Source organism: Anser cygnoides, chromosome 26, assembly GCF_040182565.1.
Source record: "Anser cygnoides isolate HZ-2024a breed goose chromosome 26, Taihu_goose_T2T_genome, whole genome shotgun sequence".
NCBI classification, from domain to species: Eukaryota; Metazoa; Chordata; class Aves; order Anseriformes; family Anatidae; genus Anser; species Anser cygnoides.
Window position 1 is genome coordinate 5,344,733 of NC_089898.1, and position 27,635 is coordinate 5,372,367.

Here is a 27,635-nt window from a genome sequence, read left to right on the forward strand (position 1 = left end):
GATGACCTTCAGCTCTGCAATATTTGAGTCCAAACTAAGGATCAGTGTTTGCTTGCTTGCTTCCTGAGTTGCCAGTCATTCAGGACCCAGTTCATCTCTTGGGTATGCTTTTTTGAAGTGACATCATGAATTAATTTGACTAGTAAAACTCTAAGCAAGTGACCTGAGCAAAGCTGGGGAAACCTTCCTCGTCTCGCTCTTTCTGTGTTGTCTTAAGGCTCCGTCATATTCACACATGCACTTTAATATTAACTTTCAGCACTGAGCTGCTTGTTAGCAGCTGATGAGATAGGAGTTGTTGTGTTCCTGGTCTTCTTACTGATTTGCTGAATGACCTGCGGCAAGTCAGTCTATTAAAATCTGTGTGAGTTGTCAGTAACTCTGGACAGATTTTGGATGAAGCCCGTTATTGCCCTGTTCCTTTTAAGGGAGAAATGCCTGACATGTAGTACTGAAGCACATCTCTAAAGAATTTTGCTCTGATTCACTAGCACAAAAATATTCCTTATTTTATTAAATCAGCTGGACTGAAATTAGCCTCATCCCCTCCACCCCCAGAAGACTCATCATAATAGGTGCATCTGGAGACTTCTACTCCTGTAGCAGTAAGAAGAGTGGTGGATGGGTCATTTTAAAAAAATAGTAGGATATCATCTCTAAAAGAGCAGACTCTCTGAGCAGAAGATACCAAGCTACCTGTCAAAACCTTTTCATGCTGCAGGACTTCAGCTTAATAAGCTCTGCATTCATTTCTGTGGAGATTTTGGCACTGCCCTTTTATTTCTCAGCACCAAATGTACTGTTCTGCAGTGACCTATATATCAAGATATAAGGTGGGTGCATCAGAAGCAGTCAGGTCAGCTTGCTTCTCAGCCACACTGAATTAGTCTGCCTGAAAATGCCAGATAAAAAGCAAGGCAGCTAACCACTTGTTTGCCTTGCCCCACTGTAGTTAAGCATCACATTGGAAATGTAACTCTTTTCTCATTGCCCTCTTAGGTATTTCCAAGTTTTGCATCCATCTTCCATGGTTGAAAATGTCCTGCGATGATACTGAATGGGGAATAGGGAGCTCTAGTATCCAGGCAGTAGAGGTGACACGCACAGCTTTCTGCTCTTTGCATCCAGGTTTCCCCTCTTTAAATCCCCCCAATGACTGGATCATGCTATCTCACTGACAATAATTTTATTTTTTTAAATTGCATCTGAAGTGATGTTGTTTATAACTACAAAAGAGTATTGAAAGCATTTATGGGTTTGTGATTTTAATACAAACAAGTCTGAAGTAATGAAAATATAAAATTGGTTTGAGAAACGTCTTGAAGTTTTCAAAGGCTTTGTAGTTGGACTTCTGGTTTACACCTAAGCCAAACATGCTTGTTTTTTTTTTCTGCACATGAAAATGGCAAATGTTGCTCCCAGGGTCCTTGTGTCCTTGCTTTTTCTTGCTTGGGTAGAAAACTAAGCTTTTTGCATGAAATTTTTTACAGAAATCCTCTACTCCTTTAGGAATTGAACCCAACCACACACTATCTACTCTTCACCTTGTTCCATTCTATATGTCTGCATAGCAAAATTTCTGCACACTATGATCTGATTTCTATGGTCTACACTGGACTTTGGCCTCTTTACCCTTGATCGAGTTTCTGAGGGCAGTTGACCTTTAATAACCATAGGGGAGAGAGTTTCTTCTTGTGCAACTGTAGTAATGCTGAAATACTATAGACCAGCTATTGCCAGCACTCCACCTCCCTAGATGCTTCTTAATTGTTGTTTTGGTGTGGTATTGTTTTTTGTTGTTGTGGTGGTATTGTTTTTTGTTGTTGTTGTTTGCTTAATTTCCCTCCAGACTATTCCTGATCTATGACTTGGAGGTCAGATCCTCCAGAAGATAGCCTTTTTTCCATCATTGCAGTTGTTCACAAAGATCATAACCATTTTACTTTCTGTCCTAGATGCAGGCACAAATAAGGCAACAACAAAAACCTCAAACCACACCACCTACAGCAGTTCAGGGGCAGAAGCTGGGTTCTCTCACCCCTCCATCCTCCCCCAAGACACAGCGTGCAGGACACAGGAGGATTCTGAGTGATGTGACCCACAGTGCTGTTTTTGGGGTTCCAGCCAGCAAGTCTACCCAGCTCCTGCAGGCAGCTGCTGCTGAAGCCAGTCTCAACAAGTCCAAGTAGGTGGCTGCTCAGCTGGTATCAAAGGGTATGGAAGGTGGGGGTACATGAGGCTCTCTGGGGACTTCCTGGGCTCAGCTCTGAGGTGAAGGTAGCAAACTCTGTGGTACAAGTCTTCGCGTTCCCAAGACCACAGTGCAGGGCTTGGCAGAAAGTCACAGAAAGTCTTCCTCAAGGGCAGAAGTCCTCCTGAATGTTTCTGCTCTCACAAAAGGCATAAGCAAGTGGGGCATTCCAGTGGATTACAAAAGTTCACGCTTCAGCTGTTCCACCAGTAGCCCTGGTGCATGCTTCATGCATGCTGCATAGCACCAGACCTTCAGCAGGAGCACTTGATACTTGTTCCTATAGTATCTACAGGCAGGAAGCCTCCACATGGACATTGCAGAAAATTGTTTCGCATGGAGTGCTTATGATGCTCGTTTTAATCTTTGACATCAGCATGCTGAAACAGATTACAAATAGGTAAGGCTTGCTGGTCCTAGTGTTCTGGGTATGCGAGTACGATACCTTACACTGAGTGCTTTAAGTAGGAAGTAATTATAATGCAGTAGCTTGGACTAGGCTCATAGCGCTGGCCAGAGAATTTCAGATGGATTATTAATGACTGTTTGGTTGGGATGATCACATCCAGATCTGCTTCCACTACGCCCTCGGGTTCCCCAAGGACCTCACAGCAGAATGTCTATAACCCACCTGATGTCTCCACATGGAATCCATTTGATGATGATAACTTCTCCAAACTCACAGCTGAGGAGCTGCTGAACAAGGACTTTGCAAAGTTGGGCGATGGTAAGTTCGTGGAGGTAGTTTAATACTAGCCTGCTCTCGAAATGGAAAGTAGCATGGAATGATGCTTTGTCAGATGCTGCTGGGGTGCTCCCATGTTGTCACTGTCTGCTGTACCTGTACAAGCTAAATCCTTCCGATGTCTTGTCTCAACCCCTGTTCTCTGTTAAGCATGATCCTCAAAGGGAGAGCTACTAACTGCTCTTACTGTGGATCAGTTGGTTGTAGAAGCTGCAGTATAAATTCTGCTTCATCTGCAAATAATGGTTTGCAGGAAAGGCCTAAAGTCAGTTACTGAAATAGCTTCTTAGAAGTATAGGTAAGTAAACAACCTTCGGAATGGAAGTTTTTCCCCTAAAACTGTGTCTGGCGTTTCAGGAAAAGCTCCAGAAAAGATGGGCAGTTCCACAGAGAACTTGATTCTGGGTTTCCAGCCAGCTTCTTCTGCAACTCAGCCAGATGCATTTGGTGGCTCTTCTTCCTTCACTGCTGGAACAGGTGAGTTGGAGTATGTTCTATAGGGCAATGCCTTGGACAGCACTGCTGAAAAGTGGCAACTCTGTCATATCTTCTTTGAAAGGAGGTAAAACTGATACAAAGTGAGCTGGGTCTTGGAGAACTGAGAACTCCAGGATAGGGTTGGCTCCTCAGCAGAGAAGGGCACATAGACTTGTCACAGTTCAGTAGTAGAGTAGGGATGCACCATCTATAGGCAGAAGTGGAGCTTTTGATGAGGTAAGAGACTTAGCGAACCTTTGAAGTTCACAAGAAAGCTACTTATGTTGAAGTACCACATGGCTCACTACTGGGAGTAAAATATGCAGTGTGCAATAAGGGGTTTGGACTCAGATGTCTAAGGAGCTTTTGTGTGGAGGCCTCTCTGTGGGGCCCTGTCTGGTATCTCCTTTGGTACTTTGGTGCCTGGGTTCTGCCCTGAGCAGCCCCTTCTGTGCTGGGAAAACTCAGTGAGGGCTGCTGCTCATTTCTAGTTCTTCAGCTCCAGGAGTTCTCACTGAATGCAATAATGACCTGGGAAGCGCAGTAGTGGCAAGCTGCTTACAGCAGCCCTAAGTGCTCTCCCGTCTCATGCAGCCATTTTCACCAGTGAAAAATGCAACTGTTTGATACTTCCTCACCAAAGCAGACCAACTGTTGGCAAATGAAGCCCTGGGAAGAGACTGAAGAATCATTGAAGTCTTCTTCAAGGGACAAGAAGACACAAATCCATTTACACTTGCTTCTGTTCATGATGAGAGATTTAGAGGAGCTTATAACTGAGCTTGGTAGTATTGGCTCTTACCTGAGAATTTAGTAGTTGAAGTCCATGGTGCAAGAGGGCTCTAGGCAGTTGCTCTGAGTTTTTTCCAGTTGTTCACTGCCCTGTGAACAGTTCATGATGTTTCATCAACCTTCTTAGAGTGATGCTGAGTAACAGCAGCCCTGGATTCAGCTGTAACATGCTTTCTGCAAAGTTTGAGAAGTACCCACGCATTCTGGGCTTTCTGGATCTTGCAGCATATTCAGTTCTTTTAGTAGTTATCTTTAAAATTTGCCCCTGGACTCTCCTGTCCTGTAGTCTGATATAGAAAGGTGCTTTGGAAATTCAGTGCTGGCACTAAGATGGACACTTCTAGCCCTTTTCATTTTCTTTCCTCTTAAATATGAGCCTGTCTAAGCCTCTCTGATGCTAGATGCTGTATCTCGTTTCAGACAAAAGAGGCCCAACAAGGGGGCTGGTCTTTTGTCAAGGTATTTCACTTTCTGTTCTCCTGTAAATCAAGATAATGGTACTTCCCTTTCCAGGAATATTTTGAGATCTGTTGGTTAAACTGTGTTGGAGATCTATATGTTAATATTGTTGTTTTTTTCCTTTTCCCTAGCAACATAAACTTGTTCCGAGTGTGTTGCCAGGCCATAGCTTGGACTCTGTACTACTGAGCTGTGTCTCAGCGTTTAGATTTTGCTTGATGCTTTCTGCTTTTCTCTCTTCCCTGTTTCACTCTGCCTTTTCTCTTCATGACTACCAGCTGAAAAAACGAAAGACATTCTGAATTTGGACACTAGCCCTCCTCTTCTGACTGTGCCTGATCCTTTCATTCCTCTCCCATTATCCGACACACCAGGTAACCAGAACTGAATTTATGGAGTTGGGGGGAGATTGTTGTCGCTAGTTTTCTATTCTTAATCTTACAGTTCTGTTTCTAGGCGCACCCGAAACCCTGGGCTTTTGTCAGTAGTGCTGGGCAATGACAAGTTCTGCTGAACTCAGTGGTAGTGATGATGTTCAGTGCCAGAATGTGCTACGCATCTGCATGGTGGTGAGCAGTGCACGAGAGCCTTTGGTTTTCATGGCAGCCCCAAGGGCTATCAGATTGCTTCTAACACCAACTATGTTGCTGTTTCTAAAGGTTCAGTATTCAAAACCAAAAATAATCATTGAGTCAAAATTACCAGTGCTCACCTAAACCATTTTCAAATTAGTCTCTAACTTTGAAATTGCAGTTTTCATTATTGTTAATATTTCTGTTCTGTAAGAGTCAGTGTTTCTTTGGCTTTCAAAGCCTATTGCAAATGCTTGATTCATTTGAAGCACAAGTTAACATGTAACCTTTTCTGATTTGGCAAAATTCTCTAGTGCAGTTGGTAGCTATTTCCATTTACTTTGCAGTTCTACTTGAAAGTCTTTCCTGTGTGGTTATTTCTGACTGCAGCAGCCAACACTTTTTAGCACAAGATTATGTAAGTGCTTAGGAGCTTATTTGCAAATCAGTACGATTTGGAATATAGCAATGTTCTTATCTTGAAGTTTCTCTAAGCCCTCGCTTGAATGTGCGCGACAGGTCCCTTCTTGTCAGCCATCCCCAGAGGACAAGTGCTTGTTACAGCCCTCACCCTTGTCCTCAGCTCAAGCTCCGAGTAGTTGGTAGTTGGACTGTGGAGAACCCAAGCTTCAAACAGATGTATTTGTAAAGATCACACCTCTCCATGGAAAGTTAAGCGATTCAGGAGAAAAATCTATTTTTTCTGTAGTTTAGTTGGGCTTGTTTCATTCTGATGATGCTCAAAGAGTATGAGAAATGCATTACAGCTGAAAAGGAGTTTTCTCAAAGTTCAGCATTTGAATAAATGAAGCAGAACTTACGGACAGCCTCTCTCTCCTATGTGAGTGCTTGTTGGGAGCTGACCTGCCTGGCACTAATTTGAAAAGAACCTATAGAAGATTTTGTGCAGGTTGTACGCTCTTTTCTTTTTTTTAATTTTTCCCCGAATGCTAGTGGAAGTGCTGGTTTTCATGACTTGAAGACTGACAGCCCAGGCTACTGTTTAGTTCTCTGCTGATGTGCTCAACGTAAACAGTTAAGCACCAAGCTGGTGGTTTTCCTTTATTGCCTACTGCATTTTGATACAGTGCAACCATACAAAGCAGCAGTCGCAGCCTGAGCTGCGGGAGCTCTGAGATTATTTGTGGTACAGAAACCACCGCAAAGAAATTGTCTTTCAGCCCTGCCCTTGGGTGTGAATAATGGGAGGAGCAGTTGTCGGCAGTTTTTGTAGTGCCAGGTTGCTTGTCCCACGGATTTGTCCCAGACTGGTTGCATATCTTTGCAGGCAGGTGCTAAACCTTTGGCAAATCTCTTTGCCTGCCCGTGTCAGTGCTACTGAGTTATGTTGGTCTGCTTCCGTAGGGGCAAAAGTGTGTGAGAGATCTGTTTTTGTTGGCTCCCTGCAAATTGCTGTGAAGACATCTGATTTTTAGTTTTTTTACTTTATTGAACATCAAATTTGATGAGGCCAGAAGCTTGTGAAAGTTTCGAATGTTTTCAAGGGTCAGAGCTGCAGACTTATCCTTAGTCTTGAAAACTGAGAGGGTTTGTCTGAGTTTGTAGATGAAACAGAAAAGATTAAACAATAAAAATAAAAAATTCCTCGTTTTGGACTCAGGTTTTCAATCTATCATGCAGAAACAGAGTGACCTTTGTGCTTGTGTGCCTGCATTACCTGTACTGTGTGCCTTGTGCAGAACATCCCCACAGCGAGCAGAGTGGATGTGAAAGGCATTCTTTTAGTTGTGCCCCGTGGGTCAGTAGGGTTGGGACTGACTTATGGCTCTTAGTATGCCAGCATCTCCTATTGCATGTTACTAAGCTGCCTTAGTTTTGCACAAAAGCAGCGGAGTTATGTTTAAATGCTTGCTAAGTATTTGCTTTCTCTTCAGAGTATTTTTATTTCTGAGAAAACATTGATTACAAATCCCATTGCTCTGACAACATTTTACATCTTTTTTTTTTTTGACTGTGGGTGTAGATAGCCCTTTTGGAAGTAAAAGCGTGAGCTTGTACCTCTTGGTCACAAGAGCAGTGTTGTTCAGTAAGGCTTTCAGTACAGGCATAAGTGAGGCTTTGATTTGGTATTTTCCCTGTTTGCCATACAGAGCCAGCTACATCAGCTCTATGTGCTCTAAGCCTGTCACAGCTGATGTCTGGCTGAGAGCTCAGCTTCTTTTTTTGCCACAAACTTGCTCCCTTTGCTGGCACCTGAGGATGCAGGTGGCATTGCTCGAATGTTGGCTGGAGACCTACCTCCTTGTGCTTTCCTACCTTTCCTCAGTACGCACAGATGGAAAGACAAGCCTATCTATATCAGATTCCTGAGAAATAAGTAAACAGTGCTTAACGCATTGTGAATAGCCATAGGATCCATCCCCAGACAGCCTAAATATGTTCAAATGGAGAAGAACGTCAGTATTGAGCCACAGGCAACAGACACAGCTTTAAGTATGACTGCTCAGATGTCGTCGGTTCAGCAAGATCACATTTCTGGTTCTGTGGAGTCAGTTAAACACACGGCAAAGACAAACCTTGGACAGCAGGTTCTAGCAGGCAGTGCTGTTTCTGTGGATCGTGGTGTAGGAGATACACAGAATCCTAGAGGAGGTTGGTTTTAATTTGTTACAGCTAATGGGCTTTTTCAGTAAAAGTGTTCCTAGAGAGGAGGAAATGTAGCACCCTACAGAGGGCAGAAATACCAGCTCTGGGCAACAATCAAGTGGTAGTAGAATGTTTTTCAGTATATTTCTCCTTCTCCATTGTGTAATGGCTACAATTCTTAATGGAATTGTAACTCATAAGAGGCGGTGGCAAGAGTGTGAGTACAGCAAAACATCTGTTAAAATAAGGAAGACTCAAATATTCATGCTGAAAACATTTTTCCCTTTGCATGTAGGAAAGTGAGCCAAGTCCGTCTTAATAAGCTTATTGCAGGCTTCACTGCTGGTTAATCATAACGGAGTATTTGATCAGAATGGTAATTTTTCTGCTTCGTGTCGCTACTTAATACCTATCAATATGCATTTAGCTTGTGCGAGCATGGGAGGGTAAATTATGCGCCAGGTATTCTGGAGACCTGAAATTAAAGAGGGTTATGAAGCTTAACGACAGATTGTTCTCTGCGTCATTGGGACTCCACTCTGTGAATAGTCTCAGGTCTATTTTTTATGTGTAGTTGTTTTGTTTCTTTTGACTTTATTTCTGCTGGTATGGATGGGCTCCAGAAATAGTTAATGAGGTTTGACCCAGAGCATGCGAATGCTTCTGTTTTAGCATATATTCATTATTAACTGCTGAAACTGAACATGCTGATGTGCTTGCTGTCTTGCCATCATTATCTGCACCCTTAAGTCATCTGTTAGGATACATCTAGAGCCTTTCCTGACGTTCTTTATCTAGAAACATCTGCTCAGATAAAAAAGTTTTTGACTAAGTGAAGGGTGGAGCCAGTGGAATGCCCTCTGAGATATTGCCAAAAACATTCCTTTCCAATTGTTTGAGGTTTTGTTTGGGGTGGGGGGTGGGGGGGTCTGCTTTTCCAGTCCCAGAGCAATGTTCTTCTCCAGGTACCCTGTGCTATCAGGCCTGGCTTATTCTCTCTTCTCTGCAGGAGCAGAGAGAGCTGAGGTGGTGGGTGTGGGTCCTTGGCAGAGCAAGCAAGGAGCAGCTGTCGAGCAGGAGCACTGCGGTGTGAGAGCAGAGAGAGAAAGAGCTCAGCTCCTCCCTGCTGCTGGCCGGAGAACAAACCCGCCTGTGCTCTGGCTGCGCCATGCTGATTCACGTGCAGGCTGAGACCGTGCAAGCAGGGTGCTGCTGGTGGTCTTTCTGGGGTGTTACCTACCAAAACACCCCTTTCTCTTTAAAATAGGTCATTCTTTGCATGTTTACACAACCATTCACTCCCTGCAACAATTCAATATCTTAACTGCAGCTGAGAGACAAGTGTAGTTAGTTATTTGTTTGAAGAAAGGCAACACGAAGCAGCCTCCACAGTGCTTTTTTGGCCATAACAGAAAGTGAGATAAGAGAAATTCCCTGTCCGGCACAGTTAAATAAACATGCAAATATAGCTGGGGAGGGAAACACAGGCCAAGAAAGCATGCCTGTGCCGTCTGGGCACGACTGGATATTCGTGCTTTTGATGAAAAGACAAATAGTGTTGCTTATTAAAGAATCATCATCACGTTGGATCTTTGAGGCTTTTAAAAAGCACTTTGAGGATTATTTTTGCCTTTTTATTTCTTTCAAATGCCCGTGGACTTGTGTGCGTTTTAGAAAAGGATATTTCTCAGAGCTGAGGAAGTACATAGCTTGCAGTGCATCTTCAAAACAAAATGTTTATGTCCCCACCTTTGGCCTGTTTCCTAGCCCTACCTAACAGAAATGTATGGGCCTGTTGTCCATTCCTGCTAAATGTACAGTTGGCTTCAAAAATAGGTGTTTTAAGCAAAACAGGAATATTTATTTTCCTCGTTGTCTTCTAATGTAAGACCTTCAGGAACAGGTTCTCTTAAGCTTTTTTTTTCCTCTAGGTTGCAAGCTGGAGGTGAGTTTCAGGCTACTGCAATGACTGAAGAACTAGAAACATGTAAAGAATCATGGAATGTTGAGATAGGTTGCCAAAGCTCTCAGTTTCTAGCATTTGGGAGCATGAGTTAGGACTCATATCACTGACGTCCTTGTCAAAACACACAAGTTCAGCTGCTTTAACGGGACCAGTATTGCCAGTGCAGTAGGGCTCTTGTTTGGCAAAAAATATCTGATGTTTTTAACCAGCATAATAACCCCCTCTACCCCAAGCCCACAAATTCTGAGAAGGTAACTCTACCAATCGATGTCAGGCTGTTTACAGTGGCTTTAAAAAAAAAAATAGTAGTAACTTGAATTCTAATGAGAAGTTCTGTTCCAAAATGACACACTGACTGGGCTTCAGGTTACTGCAGGCATGCATGAGCATGTTGTTGGGTACTAACAATTTGAGTTTACATTTTGGATTTGGAAGATGCAAAGTGGGTGCTACTCAGGTAGTTTCCTGGTGAATTAATTGCTGTATTATTAACTGACAGTACAGTATGGTGGTTTGATGATTTGGAGCAATAAAGCCAGTGGACCACAGGAACCCCAACTAAATGAGTGTAAATAGTCTCTAGTGTTGTTTCTGTCTGGGTTTTAATTTAATCGGGGTGGGAGGGGACATTTGACAAATATTATAGAACTTGAATATTATTAACTTGAAACAATAAAATTGTTCACTTTTGATCTCTTAAGGAAACACTTAAATGTTGTCTGACTATTCTCTATGGTATTTACAAAATCATGTGTGTCCATAAACATATATATATGTGTATTTTAAACGCATGTTACTTATTTTTTCTTCTCTATTTGTGCTATATAAGAAACAATTCCATTTGGCAGAAAATCTATTAGGAAAATGGAAGTCCAGTGCTTTCCCTTGATTAGTCAAAGTTCTCTGTGGCTGGATAATGTGCAAGGCTTCCTTTAATCTTTAATACTTGGTTAATCAATAGGCACAAATCTTCCTGAGTTACTAATCTATACCTTCCTTGGTAAGTTGCCCTCCCACTCACAGCACAGTTGACTTGGCAGCATTTTTTACAACCTTGTCTTTCTTTCTCAGTTGCCATCCGAAGAAAAGAACTCTGCTGTGTGCTCTATTGAATTGTCTTTCTTTTTGCTATTCCTCTGCAGTACACGAGTGAGTAACATTCTTACTGTGTGCGGTGCCTGGCTGGTGGACATCTTTTGGCTTTGAGATGTTGCATCTTGATTGTTTGGCATTTTACCCAAGTATGACAGGCTTTTGCCCTCCGTTTCCATTTTAACTTGCAAGTCTCTCGGGAATCTTTGTTCTTTCTAATAGCCTGCTCTAACTAAAAACCTATTTGCCTCCGCTATCTCTTGATTATTTTTTTCATCACTGTAGTTCTTCTTAAAAGGCTTTCTGCATATACTTTGCTTAAAGATATATCACCAAGTATAAATGCAGCATGCCAACTTAGTCTTTGGCAGTGGTGGTGTTGCAGGTGCAAAGTCTGTGCAAACTGACTAATTGTAAACCTCACAAATTAAATTGTGCATGATTTGGAAAAGAATGAAGAAAAAGATCAAAATGTTTTTTAATAAATTGTCCAAGACCTTATTCCTTAATCTATGTGTGGGGTCTGATCTTGCTTTCTTGTCCTGTGATATAAATTCAGAGTTAATTCTGCTGATGCTAAATGGTATTGCATCCTTCTTATATTGGTGCAAATCAGAGGAAAAGTTCTTGTGTTCATTCCCCAAGGAAGTGGTTTGGTTTTCAAGTTTGAGAAGCTACCAATGTCTACTTTTGGAGATGCCTCTGAGAGCTATTAGTTGTAGGTTATACTCTTGCTTTGCTTTTTCTGCAGTGTGTATTTTGCTCATTTTGATTGTGCTAGGGAAAAAGGCAGTAATTTCTTACTTGTGTGGAACTGGGAACTTAAGAATGAAGTGAGACATACTGCGGGCTTTTAGGTAAATATGGCTAGGCTTCAGCTCTTGGAACAGCTGACAGAGAACTCTTTTTAATGCTTTCTGCATTCTTTTAAACAGAGATACCTCCTTAAGATTTGTTAAAGAATCTTGTTTACACAGCCAGCATCCTCACTAGCTGATGCAAAGCTGTAGCAAACTTGCTGCCATCCTGTCATGAGTGAAAACAGGCAAAAAAAAAAAAACAACAATAGAAAATGAAGTACCAAAGGTCAGATTGATCCTGTACCTGAATCAAGCTTACTTTCCCTGTGACCTGGGAAGCTTCTGGCAGACTTTTGGTAGGCCAACTGGGGATGAGGGTACCTCCAACAGAAAACCTCATGTGGGTGCACAGTTATCAAATAAATCACATTTCCTAGCTGGAGTTTGATAAAAGCCCTTTTTGAGAGCCCTTCAGGAGCTGTGTGATTGTTTTAAACGGGTTACATTTTCTTAACCTTGTTTATCCTTGGACTTATTCATATGCTTACATATTAATTGTCTGGATATGCTTATACGAGGCAGGAGGATCTCTGATACTACAAAACCTGAATTTAACAGCATGGTGACTGGTTCAGAATGTGCTTTGTCCATTTAAGCTCCAGTGATAGCTCTATACATGCACAAAATTAGTCGCAATGGATCCTGAAACTGCAGCATAGAAGAGGCTATTTTTTAATTTCTTGTTATGTTACTGTTTGCTGTATAACTGACCTCCTTTGGCATCGTGACTGTTTCCAAATCACATCCTGTGATTGTGTTCCTGCATGTCCTGAGAGTCACAAGAAACTGGTACCGTAGTGATAAAACATCTCTTGGTTTTACTGCAGTAGAAAATCTGTGCTAAGGGGATGGCAGATGGGAGAGGATGTTCTTCAGGTTGTACGTGGACCCAAGGCTGTATCATTCATCCTTTCTACAAATGGCAGATACACATAGCATGCTGTTTGCTTTATTGGTGGAATCTGTTCAGCGATTGATGATCGTTTCATATATGCATGACTTGGAACTGTGCATTTGTACAGATAATAGAAAGGAGATCACTAATCCCCATTTTTCCTTCTTGCACTGCTGAATTTCTTATTCAAATTACTTAGCACTGTTGGCTTCTCTCCATCTCAACCATTACTTCACTTGAAGATGAAGCAGGTTTTCTCTTTTCTCTCTTAAACTTCTGCTAGATAATTCCTTTGGTAGCAGGACCCCCTATGCTGTTCAGTATCGTGAAAGAACCTAGTTTTTCTCTCAAGAGCTGTATATAATTAAACTGAAGTTGCCTAATTTTCATGCAGAGGGAAACAGTCATATGTGCAGAGTATACCTGCCTTAAGTTACTGCTTTTATCATTGGAGCTCTTGCAGGGTAGAGACTTAAGAGTGGAATTTATGTGTCACTGCAAAGGCATGTGCTGTTCTTGGGCTTAGGAATGTCTGATGTGGATTCTGAAAAACTTCATTTAGTGCACGTGTGTTTTTTAATAAGTGTGCTGTGCTAAAGAGACCAAACCTAACTGCTGTAGGAAGGTATTCCTATTACCTCATGCGGAACCATGGTTTTCCCTGGGCCATCACTAACTATCCCTTAATTTCTAGTTAAACATCGTTTTCCCACTGCTTCAAGTGACTTTGCTGTTCCTCTATTGTGTCTGAACCCTACGGATTGGCACAAGATGATAGACAAAACAGAAACCCAGGAAACAAACTGCTAAACCTCAAAATAGACAGAAGCATATGATTTTTTTGTTACTTTTGGTGTCTCCTTTCCCAATAATCCTGATGCCTTTTGTTTTTGTTGAACTTCTCAGCCTTACTCAAGAGGGATAAAGTTTCTTTTAATCATGCACTAAGAGGTCAAGTAACTACCTGTAGAAGTGTTGACAGATTAGAACCAACAATGAAGGAAACAAGAATGAGACAACTAACAGAACAAGACAAAGAACCACTGTCAGTCTAAAGCTTTGCATAAAGTCAGTTGAGCCCAGGGGATAGGAGGGAGAAGAATAACATGTTTATTCGTGTAATTTCTACTTGTTTAAAAAATGTTTGAGCTCAATATGTTACTTCCTATTTATCTGACCAAGAGACGGTTTCAATTTACACTATTGGGAAAAAGAAGGAAACTGTATTTGGAAAGGTAAGATTGAAGGAGGGAGACTTCAAGGAGCAAGACATTTGGAAATGGGATCATAAAAGGAATGATTTCAGGCAGTGTATACGTGGTTTTGAAGACGCAGCTTTTCAGGGCATTTGCATCAACCTGGGCATTTGGAAATGGGCCTTCTGTAAGAGCCTGCTTCTGAAGGGAGTATCATAGGTGTAAATTTCTAAAATGTAAGTACATTTGCTGCATACATACGTATCACTTCATAGCTTAGAAACTTCATCTTAAAACAGGAGCTAAACCCAATCTGTAATTGCACAACTCTGAGACAGTCCATGTTTTTCCCGCAGTTGTGTCCTGTGCCTTGCTCTCTGGATTACTTAATGTAAAGCACTCTAAGTCGATTGTACTCTGGATGAATACCTGTTATCTTTCCATTTTCCTTTTGGGAAAAAGACTTGAGCATGTTCCCTGTAATCTTGTCCCCACATTTCTTTCCTGTGTTGTCTTTTCCTAGCATCTTACAATCAGTTCTTAAAATCATAGAATCATGCAGGTTGGAAATGACCCCTACAATCTTCTAGTTCAACCTTTCACCTAGCACTGACAAGTCCACCACTAAACCACACGAGTAAGTTCTACATCTCCACGTTTCTTGAAGACCTCCAGGGATGGTGACTTCAGCCACTGCCCTGGGCAGCCTGTTCCAGTGCCACACAACCCTAGCTCCCTCAGCCGCTCCTCACAGGACTTGTGTTCCAGACCCTTCACCACCTTCGTAGCCCTTCTCTGGACATGCTCCAGGGCCTCGATGTCCTTCTTATACTGAGGGGCCCAAAGCTGAACACAGTAATCGAGGTGCAGCCTCACCAGAGCTGAGTACATGGGGACAGTCACTTCCCTAGTACTGCTGGCCACACTCTTCCTGATACAGCTCCCGATTCCTGTACTCAGCTCTGGTGAGGCTGCACCTCGAGTACTGTGTTCAGTTTTGGGCCCCTCATTACAAGAAAGACATTGAGGTGTTGAAGCGTGTCCAAAGAAGTGCAATAAAGCTGGTAAAGGGTCTGGAACACAAGTCCATTGAGGAGCGTCTGAGGGAAGTGGGGAAGAAGAGGCTCAGGGGAGACCTTACTGCTCTCTCCAGGTACCTGAAAGGAAGCTGTGGGGAGCTGGGGGTTGGCCTCTTCTCGCAGATAACTAGTGATAGGACTAGAGGGAATGACCTCAAGTTGTGCCAGGGGAAGTTTAGGTTGGAAATTAGGAGACATTTTTTCTCAGAGAGAGCAGTCGGGCATTGGAACGGGTTGCCCAGGGAAGTGGTGGAGTCACCGTCCCTGGGGGTGTTCAAGGAAAGGTTGGACCTGGCGCTTAGGGACATGGTTTAGTGGGTGACGTTAGTGGTAGGGAGACAGTTGGACCAGATGATCTTGGAGGTCTTTTCCAACCTTAATGATTCCATGATTCTGTGACAAGCCAGGATGCTGTTGGCCTTCTTAGTCACCCTAGCACGCTGCTGGCTTATATTCAGCCGGCTATCAACCAGTACCCCCAGGTCCCTTTCCACTGGGAAGCTTTCCAGCCACTCTTCCCCAGCCTGTAGCTTTGCATGGTGTTGTTGTTCCCGAAGTGCAGGACCTAGCAGTTAACTTTGTTGAACCTCGTAGTATTGGCCTCTGCCCATTGGTCCAGCCTATCCAGATCCTCAAAACATAAATATAGATGTAAAAATGTTTTAAAGGCGTAGCTGTGGCATATGATAGCTTGTTCTAATGTTAGATTATAAATGTAGTCATTTTAACAAGTTGAAGTGACCAGATTTGTCCATATGGAGCAAGCTTTATCAGTGCTGCTCTACTGAAGGTGATTAGTTCTAACAAATTCTGAAAATATCCCTCATCTTCTTGTTTGGTGAGAAAACCTTTGTAAAAGCTAAATAATTAAGCTCAGTATTGAAAACCTGGTTACTTTGATTGCAAAGTCACTCATCCACCAGATTAATAATTGAGATTAATTTTTTTTACACATGCAATCTAAATTTCTTTGCATGATGGATAATGGAAACCATGGGAGTCATGTAGCTGACAATGACATACCTGATTTTGAAACCTGATATTTGAAATAAGTAATTGGTAACTAGACAGCTCTTTAACCTGAGGGCAGGTTCTGATGCCTGGTACTGTAGTGTCTCGGTGTTTTCTGATTTTGCTTGAGCTCTTAAAGTGCTTAAGTATTTCATTTTTGAGAAAATTAATAGGAGTTGTAAACCTAGCTCTAGGTTCTGATCATCTGTCCCTCTTCTCATTAGATGAAGGCTAACACAAATGAAGAGCTCCCGAGTACATGAGGGTGAGAAGGAATAGGGTTTTTTGTTAGGTTTTCAGGGGGTCATGTTAAACCGTTGTGCTTCACATAGAAGTGAAGGAACTGTATGCTATTTTACAGTGGCTTCTTAGGGAGAGCAGTGCATAGTGGTTGTGGATGTCCTCACAGAACCACAGAATCGTAGGGGTTAGAAGGGACCTCCAGAGATCATCGGGTCCAACCCCCCTGCCAAAGCAGGTTCCCTAGAGCAGGTTGCCCAGGTAGGCATCCAGATGGGCCTTGAATATCTCCAGAGAAGAGGACTCCACAACCTCCCTGGGCAGCCTGTTCCAGTGCTCTGTCATCCTCACCGTGAAGAAGTTCTTTTGCATGTTGGTGCAGAACTTCCTGTGATCCATTTTTTGGCCATTGCCCCTTGTCCTGTCCCCACAAACTACTGAAAAGAAGTTGGCCAAATCCCTCTGTCTCCCACACTTAAGGTATTTAAGTGTGTCTAGATTGTCTAGTGTATCTCAGCTGTCTAGATGACCATAGCCAGCTGGTGAATAGCGGACCCTGTCTTGAAATTATTTGATCTTTAGTGAAAATATGTTCTTTAGGGAATAGTGTTATTTGCACACAAGATTATGCAGATATTTTTCAGGAGCTGACTTAGTAGGTGATAAGCCACTGAACTGAGTACCAAATTAATGTTTTTGTTGTTGTTGTTTTTTTTTTTTCTTTGCATTCCTTCCTCCTTTTCCTGCTTAACCCAGAAAAACTGATTGAGGGGCTCAAATCTCCTGAGACTGCGCTTCTGCTCCCTGATATCCTGCCTCTCGCTGACCCCTTCGGTAGCACGTCAGATGCTGTGAATGGTAACAATAAACTCAGGGTACCTCCTTCCCTTTGTCTGACACGGCATGCCTTGTCCTGCATGATAACTCTGCGTGTTTACCCTGTTGGGCTTTGAAAACAGCTGCTGATGTTGGCAAAATGCAATGTGGTAGGCAGCTACAGATTATACAGAGACAAATCTGCCTTATTTGGGAAACTGTGAGAATCACGATAGTAAGGCATGGTTGGGCTTTGTGTATTCTTCTGGTCATAGGTAGAAGAGAGTTAATTGTTGACTGAAGAAGATGCAAAAAAAAAATCTCTCCAATTCTTCTAAAGACTGTGTGTATGACTGTGGCCTGGGCACTCAGCCTGTCTGTCATCGGCCCTCAGCAGGAGGAGGAAGTGAGCGTTTGCTCTGGGGCATATTGTGAGAATAAACGTGCTGGGCTGTGATGAGCCCAAATGCAACAGGCTCCAAGGCAGTGTGAAGGTTTCAGTGTTGTAGAACCATATTTTGACCCGCTTGCCAAATGTACTAAAAACTAATGATTGCAGACTGCAGTAACTTGTAATCAGCTGCTCTTTCGGTTTTGGGTCCAAGCCAGGGTTTCTTGGCTGGCTGGCTGCAACCTTGTAGCTTTGAATGCAAAGGTAGGAAATGAGTCACCTAACTGTAAGACGTTTCTTCCTCTTGTAGTTCCTGGCAGTTGTCTGAATACTCTTAGATAAAGATCCTACGAGTCACGAAGAGACTGACTGCTACACAAACAAAAGTATTCATGGATCTCTCTTGCGTTGGTCAGCTAGACCATTTCTGATCCTAGCACTTGAATGCATCCTTGTTCTTCAATTTCACTTCTTGGCTCGTTACCTTAATTTTGGTCCTTGAGGAAGAGACCCAGACAAGCATTATACCTGGCTGTTGTGACTGTGTTGACAGCCATCCTGTCTGTCCCCCTTCCCTTTAAGGATTATATAAAAACAAATCTTTCGGTCCAGCCTGTGTAAGCATCTCCATCCATAATGGATGCCAGTGTTCAACAATACTAGGGACCAGTGTTTTCAGTAAGATGTTAAGTTCTAAAAATATATCACCTCTCACTGGGGACTACAAACTTTGCTTTGCTGAGCACTGCAAAATGAAAAAAAGATCTCACAGTCTTGGCTTTTTACAAGCTTAGCTGGGAACATGCTAAGGGCTTCACAGTGGGTTTGTTAATGATCTGTTACCTCTATTGCAAGGAGACTCCTCAAAGGTCAGTGGGTTTTTTTTGTTTGGTTGTTTGGTGGTGTGTTTGTTTGTTTTTTCCTGGAAAAGGTCCTTGCAAAAGCCTGCGGTTATTTGCCCAGCTCCAGGCCCTGTGCTTAGCTGCAGGGCAGGCATTAGTAGCCTTCAATTTCAGCCTTTGGATATTTCAAATTGCACACACACACACCAAAACAAAACAGAAAAGCTCAAAGCCAACAAACACTAGTGTCATAATCTTTTCTCACAGTTAAATTGCTATCAGTCTAACTTCAGCATCTCACTGCCAATGTAACTGACAGGTGTCAATGAAATCAGTGAGTCACTAAAGGGTTCAGACAACTGCCTTCTTAGTTCTAACTTCTGTGGTGTCTTGCAAACTAACCTCTGGATTCTCCTCTGCTCTGGCATTTTGCACATTTGGAAAGGAAAACCTGACGTAGCTGTTGAGAGTCTTATACCGGGCCTCGAGGCTCCATTGCCCCAACGCCTTGTGTCGCAGACTGAGTCGGTTGCTTCCAACAGAACAGGTTGGTGAGGTGGGAGGGTCTGTGGCAGCGCATGAGTGCATTGCACTGGGATGGGCTGTGTAACCTTGCTATAAAAAATCAGAGTATCTGCATGGACATAAGCATCTCTTCTCTCGCTGCTTTCCCCACCAGTGTAAACTGCACTTGCTGGTGTGTTTTTATAAGTGGGTGCTGCACGGTTCCTTAAAAGTCAATGCTGTTCGTTGTTTGAATGGTACAGTATTCCTTCAGCCCACTATTACAAATCTGTAGGTGCCAGAGTAATGCCGTGATGAATATTTTGAAATCTGGAGCACTTGCAGATCTCCGTTTGTTCTGTAATGGTAATGAGCCAGTCATGTTCCTTTCTAATTATGAAGGTGTTGATCTGGCATCTTCTGCTGCAGATGTACTTGACATCTTTTCAGAGGTCTGCTGTGAAACAGCCAGTGTACTTAGTTTTGCCAGAGAGTCCCTGCAACTCTTTCCCCTCCATCCCCCCTATCTAATTTAATGTATTGCTTGTATGGGATTTCACTGTTGTATACTCTACTTCAGAGGGCAGTTAGCACCAGCGAAACTGTGTTATATATTGATAAAGGTATTGGAAATCCCTCTGCCCTCACTGCAGAGAAGTGAGAAATATTTTTCACTACAAAAAAGGACAGTTTTTTTGCTGGCTTTGCATCAATGCTCTCTTTGTGCACTAAGCGGACGGGAACAGGAATGTGCGAATATGAGCTTAACGGTGTTTGTGTCCTGTTTAATGCTACCTTGCGGCCTTGGGATGTTAACCTGGATTCAGACTCTCTCACTGGGGAAGACTCTCTGCTTGACTGTTCTCTGCTTTCTAACCCTGCTGCTGACCTCTTGGATGAGTTTGCTCCTGTAGCTTTCACGGCTCAACCTCACAAAGGTAAACTGTCCCTCCTATCTCTAATGCCTAATCAATCCCAGAAGTCGGTCTTCTGACATGAAGTGAAGCTAATACCAGTTTACACAAGCAGATGCTATGCTCCATGTCTAGTGGTGTTCCCCCCCCCCCCCCCCCGGCCATTGCTTTGTTTTTTTCCCAAGCTAGTGAAACTTGTAATGGGAATTGAAGCACTAAGGGGAAAATACAGGTTAATGTATTCAGCCTGATTGTAAATAAAGACAGGTGATACCTTCCACAAGACAGAATGACATAGTGAGCGTAAAGGATAGGTAGGTTTTTGTATGCAACCCTTCTTCAGGATGGTGCGTGAATGCGCTCTTGTTTTGCCTTTTGCACATATGATGTAAGACTTGCTTTTATGCTGTATTATTGAGTCTGGAAGGGAGCCTGATAATGATCTATACTGGTGTCACATGTTTCTGAATGTTGTTTTTTTTGTCTGTCGACATTCATGTCTGTAGCATGTGACTGAGCTCTTTCAGATCTGGAGGCTGATTTCATTTTCAGAGGTTATCAGGAGAAGGCTCTTGAGTCAAACTGCAGCAAAAATGAATGAGAGTCTAAGTACAATATCCAATTGAAAAGTGGAATAGTTTTACAGTAACACAAAACAGCAGAGCTGCAAAGAAGTAGACCATGTGTGATAATTCCTAAGAGTTGCAGATCCGCCCTTTATTATTTGAGCTTGAGGGGAATTATGAAAATACAGTGCGGTGGTCTGAGTTCTGTTCTCTGTTCCACTAAAAATCAAGAACGGAGGACCCTGGGAAACTGGATCCTGAATCAGATGACTTTTTTTTTCCAGGCTGCAGAGCATCCAGCTAAAATTTGGGCCTTCTCATGCACTGTAGCTGGAGTAGTGGCAGTGGAATAGTTTGAAGAGCTATCAGCTGACGTGTGACTTTCATGGTGAATTCTTTTGGCTCTGTTCTGGCACATTCCTGCTATGGGCTAAGGCAGTTGTGAACAGTGCCTCCCTTGAGGACAAGGCAAATGTTAGCAGATGATTTGTATAAGCCAAGCTTGCAGTGAATATTGGGTAGTACACCTCCACCTGAGTGGGAGGGAGGACCAGGACTTTTGTACTATTTATTGCCATGTAAAGACAGGCTCAGAGGCTTGAATGCTAACCATTTGGTGCCCCTTGACAGTGGGTTTTGCTTAGTTCGTTTGGTAAGTATCCCTATAGCAACAGAAAATGATCTGTCCTCAGAGGAATTGCTGTAAAACAGTCTGCAATCAATTTTTACACTTGATGGCACTTCAAAATGAGACTGTTTTTCATAGAGCTTTTGGGTTTAAACAAGCAGTTGTTCTAATTGCTCTTTGCTATAATGCACTTTCGTGCCACTTTATTTTGAGTAAATGGCTTGAAATATATGTCAAGCAATTATTACTCCATGTCTGGAACATAGCAAAGCCAAAACATTGTTGGTGTGACTTAATGAGAAAACAAATTAACGGACTTCTGCATGACTTCTCCCCGGCTGCCCTGCTGTTCCCTCTGGAATGAGAAAGGCTCGCATTTGACAGGGACAGTGAGATTTTAATTAGCAGGAGTAGGGGCAGGGGGAGAGGGAAGGGAGCAAAATATAAATATACTCTTCCAAAATTAATTTGTGACTTCTCTTCAAACACTGCTTTTATAGCTCTGGATGTGGCCATTAAGTATACATCTGTCCCATTCTTTTTTTGGTTTGTTTATCCAGTCCCGGCTTTGGTGTTGTAAAGCACCTATGAGGCAGATAGTGATATCCATAGGTGTAATCAGCCCATGGAACTGCAGTGCTGCAAGTTCTCAGTGGGACCAAGAGGACAAGAAAAAGCAGCTGTGTTTTGAACATGGCTTAGTGCTTCAGCCAAGGCATAGCATCCTTTCCTTTGTGCTTTACTAGGCTGTGTTGCGCTTTGTGGCTGCTGAGTTTTTGTTTGGCTTTCAGGATTTCTTAACCCGTGTTTGCTGAACACAGCGCTAAGCTGCATGTGTGTGAGAGAAAAGAGTTTTTTTTTCCAGTTATAGTGATGTATAGTTATTAAGGCAAGCTCAAATGCTTTTGTGAATAGCTACTTCTTCCAAGGAGTTCTGCCCAAACTGGGACACTCGCCAGCCTTTCCCTCTCCTCAGGAAAGATAGTCCACAACTGAGCAGTGCTCCTTGACTAGCTTCTTGTACAGCAAACTCGGGGGGTATGAGCAATTGTAATTATAAATGAAGTCAAATGGAAATAGAATGCTTTCAGAGGCTCCCAGCAATGTTGAGAGGAGCCACAAATAACTCCAGAGACATTGATGACAGGATGAGACTTTCTGTCAAGACCAAATGTATTTGGTTTTGATGCTTTTCAGCCTAGTCTTCCATAAAACTTGGTGTTTGTTTGTTTGTTTTTAGTTTATCTTTTTTTTTTCCTGAATCTGATCTTCCAGAGGACAAGGTATTTTCACAAGCTGGTTCTTGCATCATCTTACCCAAAACCTATTAGTGTATCTGTCAGCTTTAGGTAAAGAGCTTTTATTTTTGATCCAAGCCTAACAGGAATGTTACCGTTCCTTGGAAAACATCGACTTTTACATGTCCTTGCTATGCTTTCTGACATATTTCATGTAGTATTTGAGAACCAGATTTTGGAAGGTATTTTAGATGTCTAAAGTAAGTAGTAGTGATGCACGGTTAGAGTGTGAAAGTCCCTAAAGGTATGTAATTGCTTGATAAGGCAGATAAATGTCTGAGCTACTGTGGAAGTAGTTGAAAGTGCCTCCCACCAAGTGTCTAATTCCTGTTGACATGGTTTAAAATCAATGGAATTATGTGCCAGAACTGCTCTAGTTGCCTTTAATATCTCTCTGTGTGTTTAGTTATATCTTGGACACCTTGGAAATCTGCCTTTATATTGCATTTTCTGTTTTATCGCTGTGGGTAAAAATAGCTCAGGGGTTTCATCCACTGTAGATGGCTGGAATTTCTTCTGCATTTTTCCCAGCCCTTTTCTTCTCCCTGTACATGAGAGCTGGTAACTGGAGAGACAGATTGCTCTGTCAAACTGCGCTAATATCTGATGGCGCCTGGATGATGACTTAGAATACCTTCAGTCCTCATCAGTTTATGCCCTAGGCTTTCACCACATCATTGAGCTCTGCCACTTGTTAAGCCCTCAGATTGACCAAACTTTATTTTGGTTCTTGTCACTTGGCTTGCCTTTTGATTTGGGTTTTGGTTGTGTTTTTTTTTCTTTTTTTTCCCCCTCTACTTTGGTATTTAATTGCTTCTTTTATTTCTTACCTTCTTTACTAAAGGCTTACTGACTTTATTTCACCTTTTAAATGAAACTCCTTCTTCTAAACTCTGTCTCTGAAAACATTAAGATGTTCTAACACTTTTTGGCAATTTTAACCAGCTTTCTCTGCTATCTTTGCTTCTTTACCTCTGTTTCTCCTTTACACTGCAGAAGATACTAACCTGATAGCAGGCTTTGATGCTCCTGAGGGCTCTGAAAAAGTGACAGAAGATGAGTTTGACCCAATTCCAGTGTTGATATCCAAAAATTCACAAGGTAAGCCAGGATTTGGGTGTGGAAAAGGGAAGGAGAAAAGAAACAATGAACATATATTAGTTCTGGGGTAGTGGTACTACAGTACATGTGAAGTAATGCAAATCATAAATTGTAAGATATTATTGTTGTAGTGTTTAGTGAGCTCAGTCTTTCTCTGGTTTATATTGGCCCTGCAGTGTCTCTAGATTTTCTGTTTATGAGAAGGTTGCATGTCCAAAGAGATAGAATAGACATGCAAGCATCTTTAGGTCCCATGAAGTAATTTCTACCAGTCTGCCAGGCAGGGTACACTAATAGCTCTATGCCTAAAGTACAGTAGCAAATTCTTATTCTCTGGGGTTCTTATTTACTGTTTAAGCCAATGGAAGGAGGTCCTTTGACTTTTAAGTGAACTTGACATGAGGTACAAGAAAGGGAGGTGATAATAATCATTTATAACTCTGAGACTCCTGCCAGAAGCGAGTATTTTTATTTCTGACTAATGATTTTCAAAGGTGCTTGTGGGAACTGTGTGAGAAGCCTGGTAGGTGGTACCCACCTCCTTTGAACAGCTTTGAGTGTTTTTCACCTTTAGGACACAGACTGGAAAGTTTCTCCTTTTACAGTATTCCTGTCACCTGCATCACATTAATGTCGTCTTTGCAAACAATTTCAGCCTTATGCAAGGTTGAGTCTAAGGAGCAGTACTGTTTCCCTAAAACAAATGATACTGCTGAATTTTATAGCTCTTGTAGACAGGATTTTTCAGTATGGCCAATCAAATGGATCTTCTCTGTGTAGTCAAGCCATCAAAGGGCTTTGATTACAGCTTTTAGTATGCTAGCATAGGCCTAAAAATGTATTACAGAGCTCCCTTTATCTGGTTTTGGTTTTTAGTTTGGTAGAACTTTTTTGACTTCCCTAACTACCATTTTCATTTACAGCATGAGCATACTGTACACCTGCTCTGCATCTAATGCTAGCTTCCAAAAACTGGTGCTTATCAGAAAAAGTTCTGTGATACTAAACTCTGCTCCTGCAGAGAAAGGAGATTTCTACCAAAGTTGGGCCAAGATAGGCTACTTTGAATAAAGAGCAGCATCTCTCTCTTGAGAAAGCTCAACTCTCCCTACAGTGGATGGAAACTCAAAGATGCTTTTAAAACAGCAACTAATTTTTAACGTGTTAAACTTTGAACAGTCCTTTCCATTGGTTGTGGGAGTACTTAAAATTGTTTTATAGATCCTTTAGTAAGGACTGATTCTGCAGCTTGGATGTAGAGATTTCTGTTGGCACAGAAGCTGCTGCGATGTTTTTCCATGCGAGTCTAGCAAGCTGGGTTTGGAGGGGAGGGAGAGGGTGGAAGAGCGAGCAAAGGGAATGTTGCTGTCATGATGCAAGTAACGAGAAGAGCTTGAGCAGGTTTTCTGTTTTGCTTTGACTTTTTTTCTTGCTTGCTCTTGAACATCTGAAACTGTCGTGTGTGTGTGTGTCCTGTTCAATACTGAATTCCTATCTCTCACACTTTCAGGTGGGCATTCTAGAAACAACAGTGGAAGCTCTGAGTCCAGTCTTCCCAACATAGCCAGGTCTTTACTGCTGGTGGATCAGCTCATAGACCTGTAGCAGTGACACAGTAGCAGACGCAGTTTCTGTAACGTACCTAATCCTCCGTTTTCATTTCCAGAGGAGTTACCTTCAGTTGTGGTTCTTTTGTTTTTTGTTCTTTTCCTTAATTAAAAGAAAAACAAATCTGCCAACAGGAGACAGTCACCCACCTTTCTCCCTGTCTTCCCATGCCCCACAAAAGATTCTGTCTCAGTTCTCCAGGTAGTCCTCTCTAAAGCTGGTGAAAACCTGCTGTGGTTCCTTCTGCACCTGTTTCTGCTAGCCCATGTCTAAAGAGAGCACCGTCATTAGCCACCCTGCTGAGATGTACACATAGCGTCATGGAAAGCCTAACTGTAAATGATTTAGATAATCATAGCTGATGTACGATCCCTGCATACAACAGACTCCTTTCTCCATATAGTAGCGTGTAAACAACTGTTTCAATCTTTTGAGTTTGTGTTTCTGGGTTTGTTTCTTGTTTTGTTCCTAATTTTCTGATGAATGGGCAGGAGGAAGGGGATGAGTGAAACTGGTAGGGACGTCCCTCTCCTGCAGAATACAGGTTAGGAGAGCTGATGTTTCTAAATTGCCAGTATATGCTTCAGAGGAGGAAAAAGCACTGAATTCTCCTGAAGTAGTCATGCCTAGTACCTCTGGTGATGGTGCATATGAAGAGAGTTTTCTGGACTGCCCCCAGCTAATTGTTCGCTGTTTAACAATCCTGCTTATGAATGAACTGTGCTTCCGTGGGATGGGGGTGGGGGGGAGCTCAAAAAAAAAAAAAAAAAAGGCCACCAGATTGTTAATGCTGCAAAAATGACCCTAAGTGAAATATAACAAGATTTTGAACCAAATATGTGTGAGTATGGCTGTGATTAGCAATTTTGTTGACCTTTTTTAGGCTGAAAAGGGCATTGTGGCAGCAGCAGATGCATTTTCTGTGACTATTTCTGTGTTTGACTGGAAAAAAAAATCCCCCCCCAACCTACTGTAAATTGTGTACGAAACAAATTGTCCTACAGTTGTCTGTCTACTTCAATCCTGGTTTTAGTCAAGCATCTGGTATCTGTTCTGGGTTCCCTGTTTTCTCTTGTAACTGCATATAGTGCAAACCAGTTAAGTATGGAACCTTTTTCTTTCAGTAGATAAAGATTACTGTGGACTTTATTCCACTCTTCAGTCTTTGTGGATCAAGCATGCACTTGGTTCAGGTGGTTTGAAATAAGTGCTGCTACAATTTGATGGGTTTTACCTTTTCTTTTTCCCTTTACATGCTTAGTTTGTCAGCTAGCTGGATACGCTAAACTTGTTTTCATTGGTTTATGGTCATGAAGTCCGGAATTTCTATCTTGTATTTGAAAGCTCTTTCTGAACAGAAGGACTCTTCCTCTGTAGTGGAATAATTAATAGCTTACACTGCTAACCTTGTGTATGTGTATGTAGCTGTATTAGTAAAAGTGCAGTTTCCCATGTGCGAAAGTATGAACGACTGAAATATGTATGTACTGACCTCGCTAAGACGGAAAGAAATCAAAGTTCATGACTACTCCTTTCCTATCTCCAGTCTCTCCACTATTCCCCCACCCCAACGCTTAGGTTAACAAATTCTGTAAATAGAATTACCATCAATCGTGTCTGCTCTACATTACTCTTCTTTTAAAACCTACACTTAATAATAAAAGTATTGCTTAAGTGTGTTGTATCATTACATGTGTATACTGCACTTTCCAAGAGAAGCTTTACATGAGAACTATGGAAATGACCTTAGTAAAATTGTGGATAGAACTTTATTATTTTTTTGTTTTATATTCCTAAAGCACAGGCAAGCTGGACTGGAAACATGAAGACACTATAGATAGAAAGCTATTGTATAGTCAGATACTGAGAATATATGAAAAGAGAATGGATTTTAAAAAGTAACCATCTACTGTATATTAGAAACAAAGATTTCTGTGAATTAAAGTACTTTTAAAGAATGTTTAAGATTTTAAATGGCACTTGTTCAAGGGTTCTGGAAAAATTATAAATGCACTGGGTTGTTAATAATGCTATTAAATAAGCAGATGTGAATGTTCATTTTATTGCTTTTTCAAGTAGCCATTCATGGATCTGGGTGGGAAACGCAATACAATGGAAGCATACATTTTTAGAGATGTCTGTTACCTAGACGTGCTTCTTCAGAGAAGACTCTCCGCTTACTTGCTAAGTGAATGAAAAATGCAAGGAATGTGAAATGGGTGGATACGTGGGATTAATTTGAAGCTCTCCAAAAAATGTGATTGTCCTAGAGGCAGTAGGTTAGTATTTGTGTGCTGCTCAGAAGTTGAGGAGTTTGTGTGAAAGCTGCTATTGTGAAGGAACAAATTGAACTTTCAGCCGGTGTCCACATGGAAGAAGTTTGGCACCCAGCGTTCCTGAAATTGTGTCAGAATGGTTCTCATACAGCTATGGTTGCAACCTCGTTTGAAGCCATGAGAGGTGTTTCCTGTCTCTTTTTAAGGGTCAGTTGTTGTTAAGTAACATAATATATACATGCAGACAGCAAACTTGCAGCAGAGTGATTTTCCTCCCTGCCTGGTATGTGCTGTTTATATACGCCAGGATGACAGAGGAGCACTTTTGCCCTAGTAGGCTTGAGCTTGTATTGTTTTGGGCATTGATTGTTTTGATGTATCCTGGTACTTCAGATGCAACCACGGTACACAAAGCAACTTTGTTTCAACTCAAGGCTGTGCTCTGGTTG

At 42.0% G+C, this 27,635-nt stretch overlaps 1 protein-coding gene across 22 annotated transcripts in view; it reads left to right on the top strand.

Annotated features, from left to right (window-relative positions):
• Positions 1-27,635, top strand: part of AAK1 (AP2 associated kinase 1) — a 96,646-nt gene that overhangs the window by 50,731 nt on the left and 18,280 nt on the right. For 2 of the 22 annotated variants that reach the window (XR_010826653.1, XM_066983532.1), the window contains exons 14-16: positions 1,956-2,185; positions 2,821-2,978; positions 3,354-3,473. Coding sequence is in view for 21 of the 22 variants with exons in the window: in XM_066983532.1 (XP_066839633.1) it covers positions 1,956-2,185; positions 2,821-2,978; positions 3,354-3,473 (508 nt within the window). In the remaining variant the exon portion in view is untranslated. Of the gene's footprint in view, positions 1-1,955; positions 2,186-2,820; positions 2,979-3,353; positions 3,474-4,067; positions 5,099-9,834; positions 11,019-16,998; positions 17,101-18,736; positions 18,839-19,622; positions 19,734-23,197; positions 23,303-24,812; positions 26,869-27,635 lie in introns of those variants that run through there. The other 20 variants (XM_066983533.1, XM_066983519.1, XM_066983534.1 and 17 more) reach the window with 20 other exon arrangements.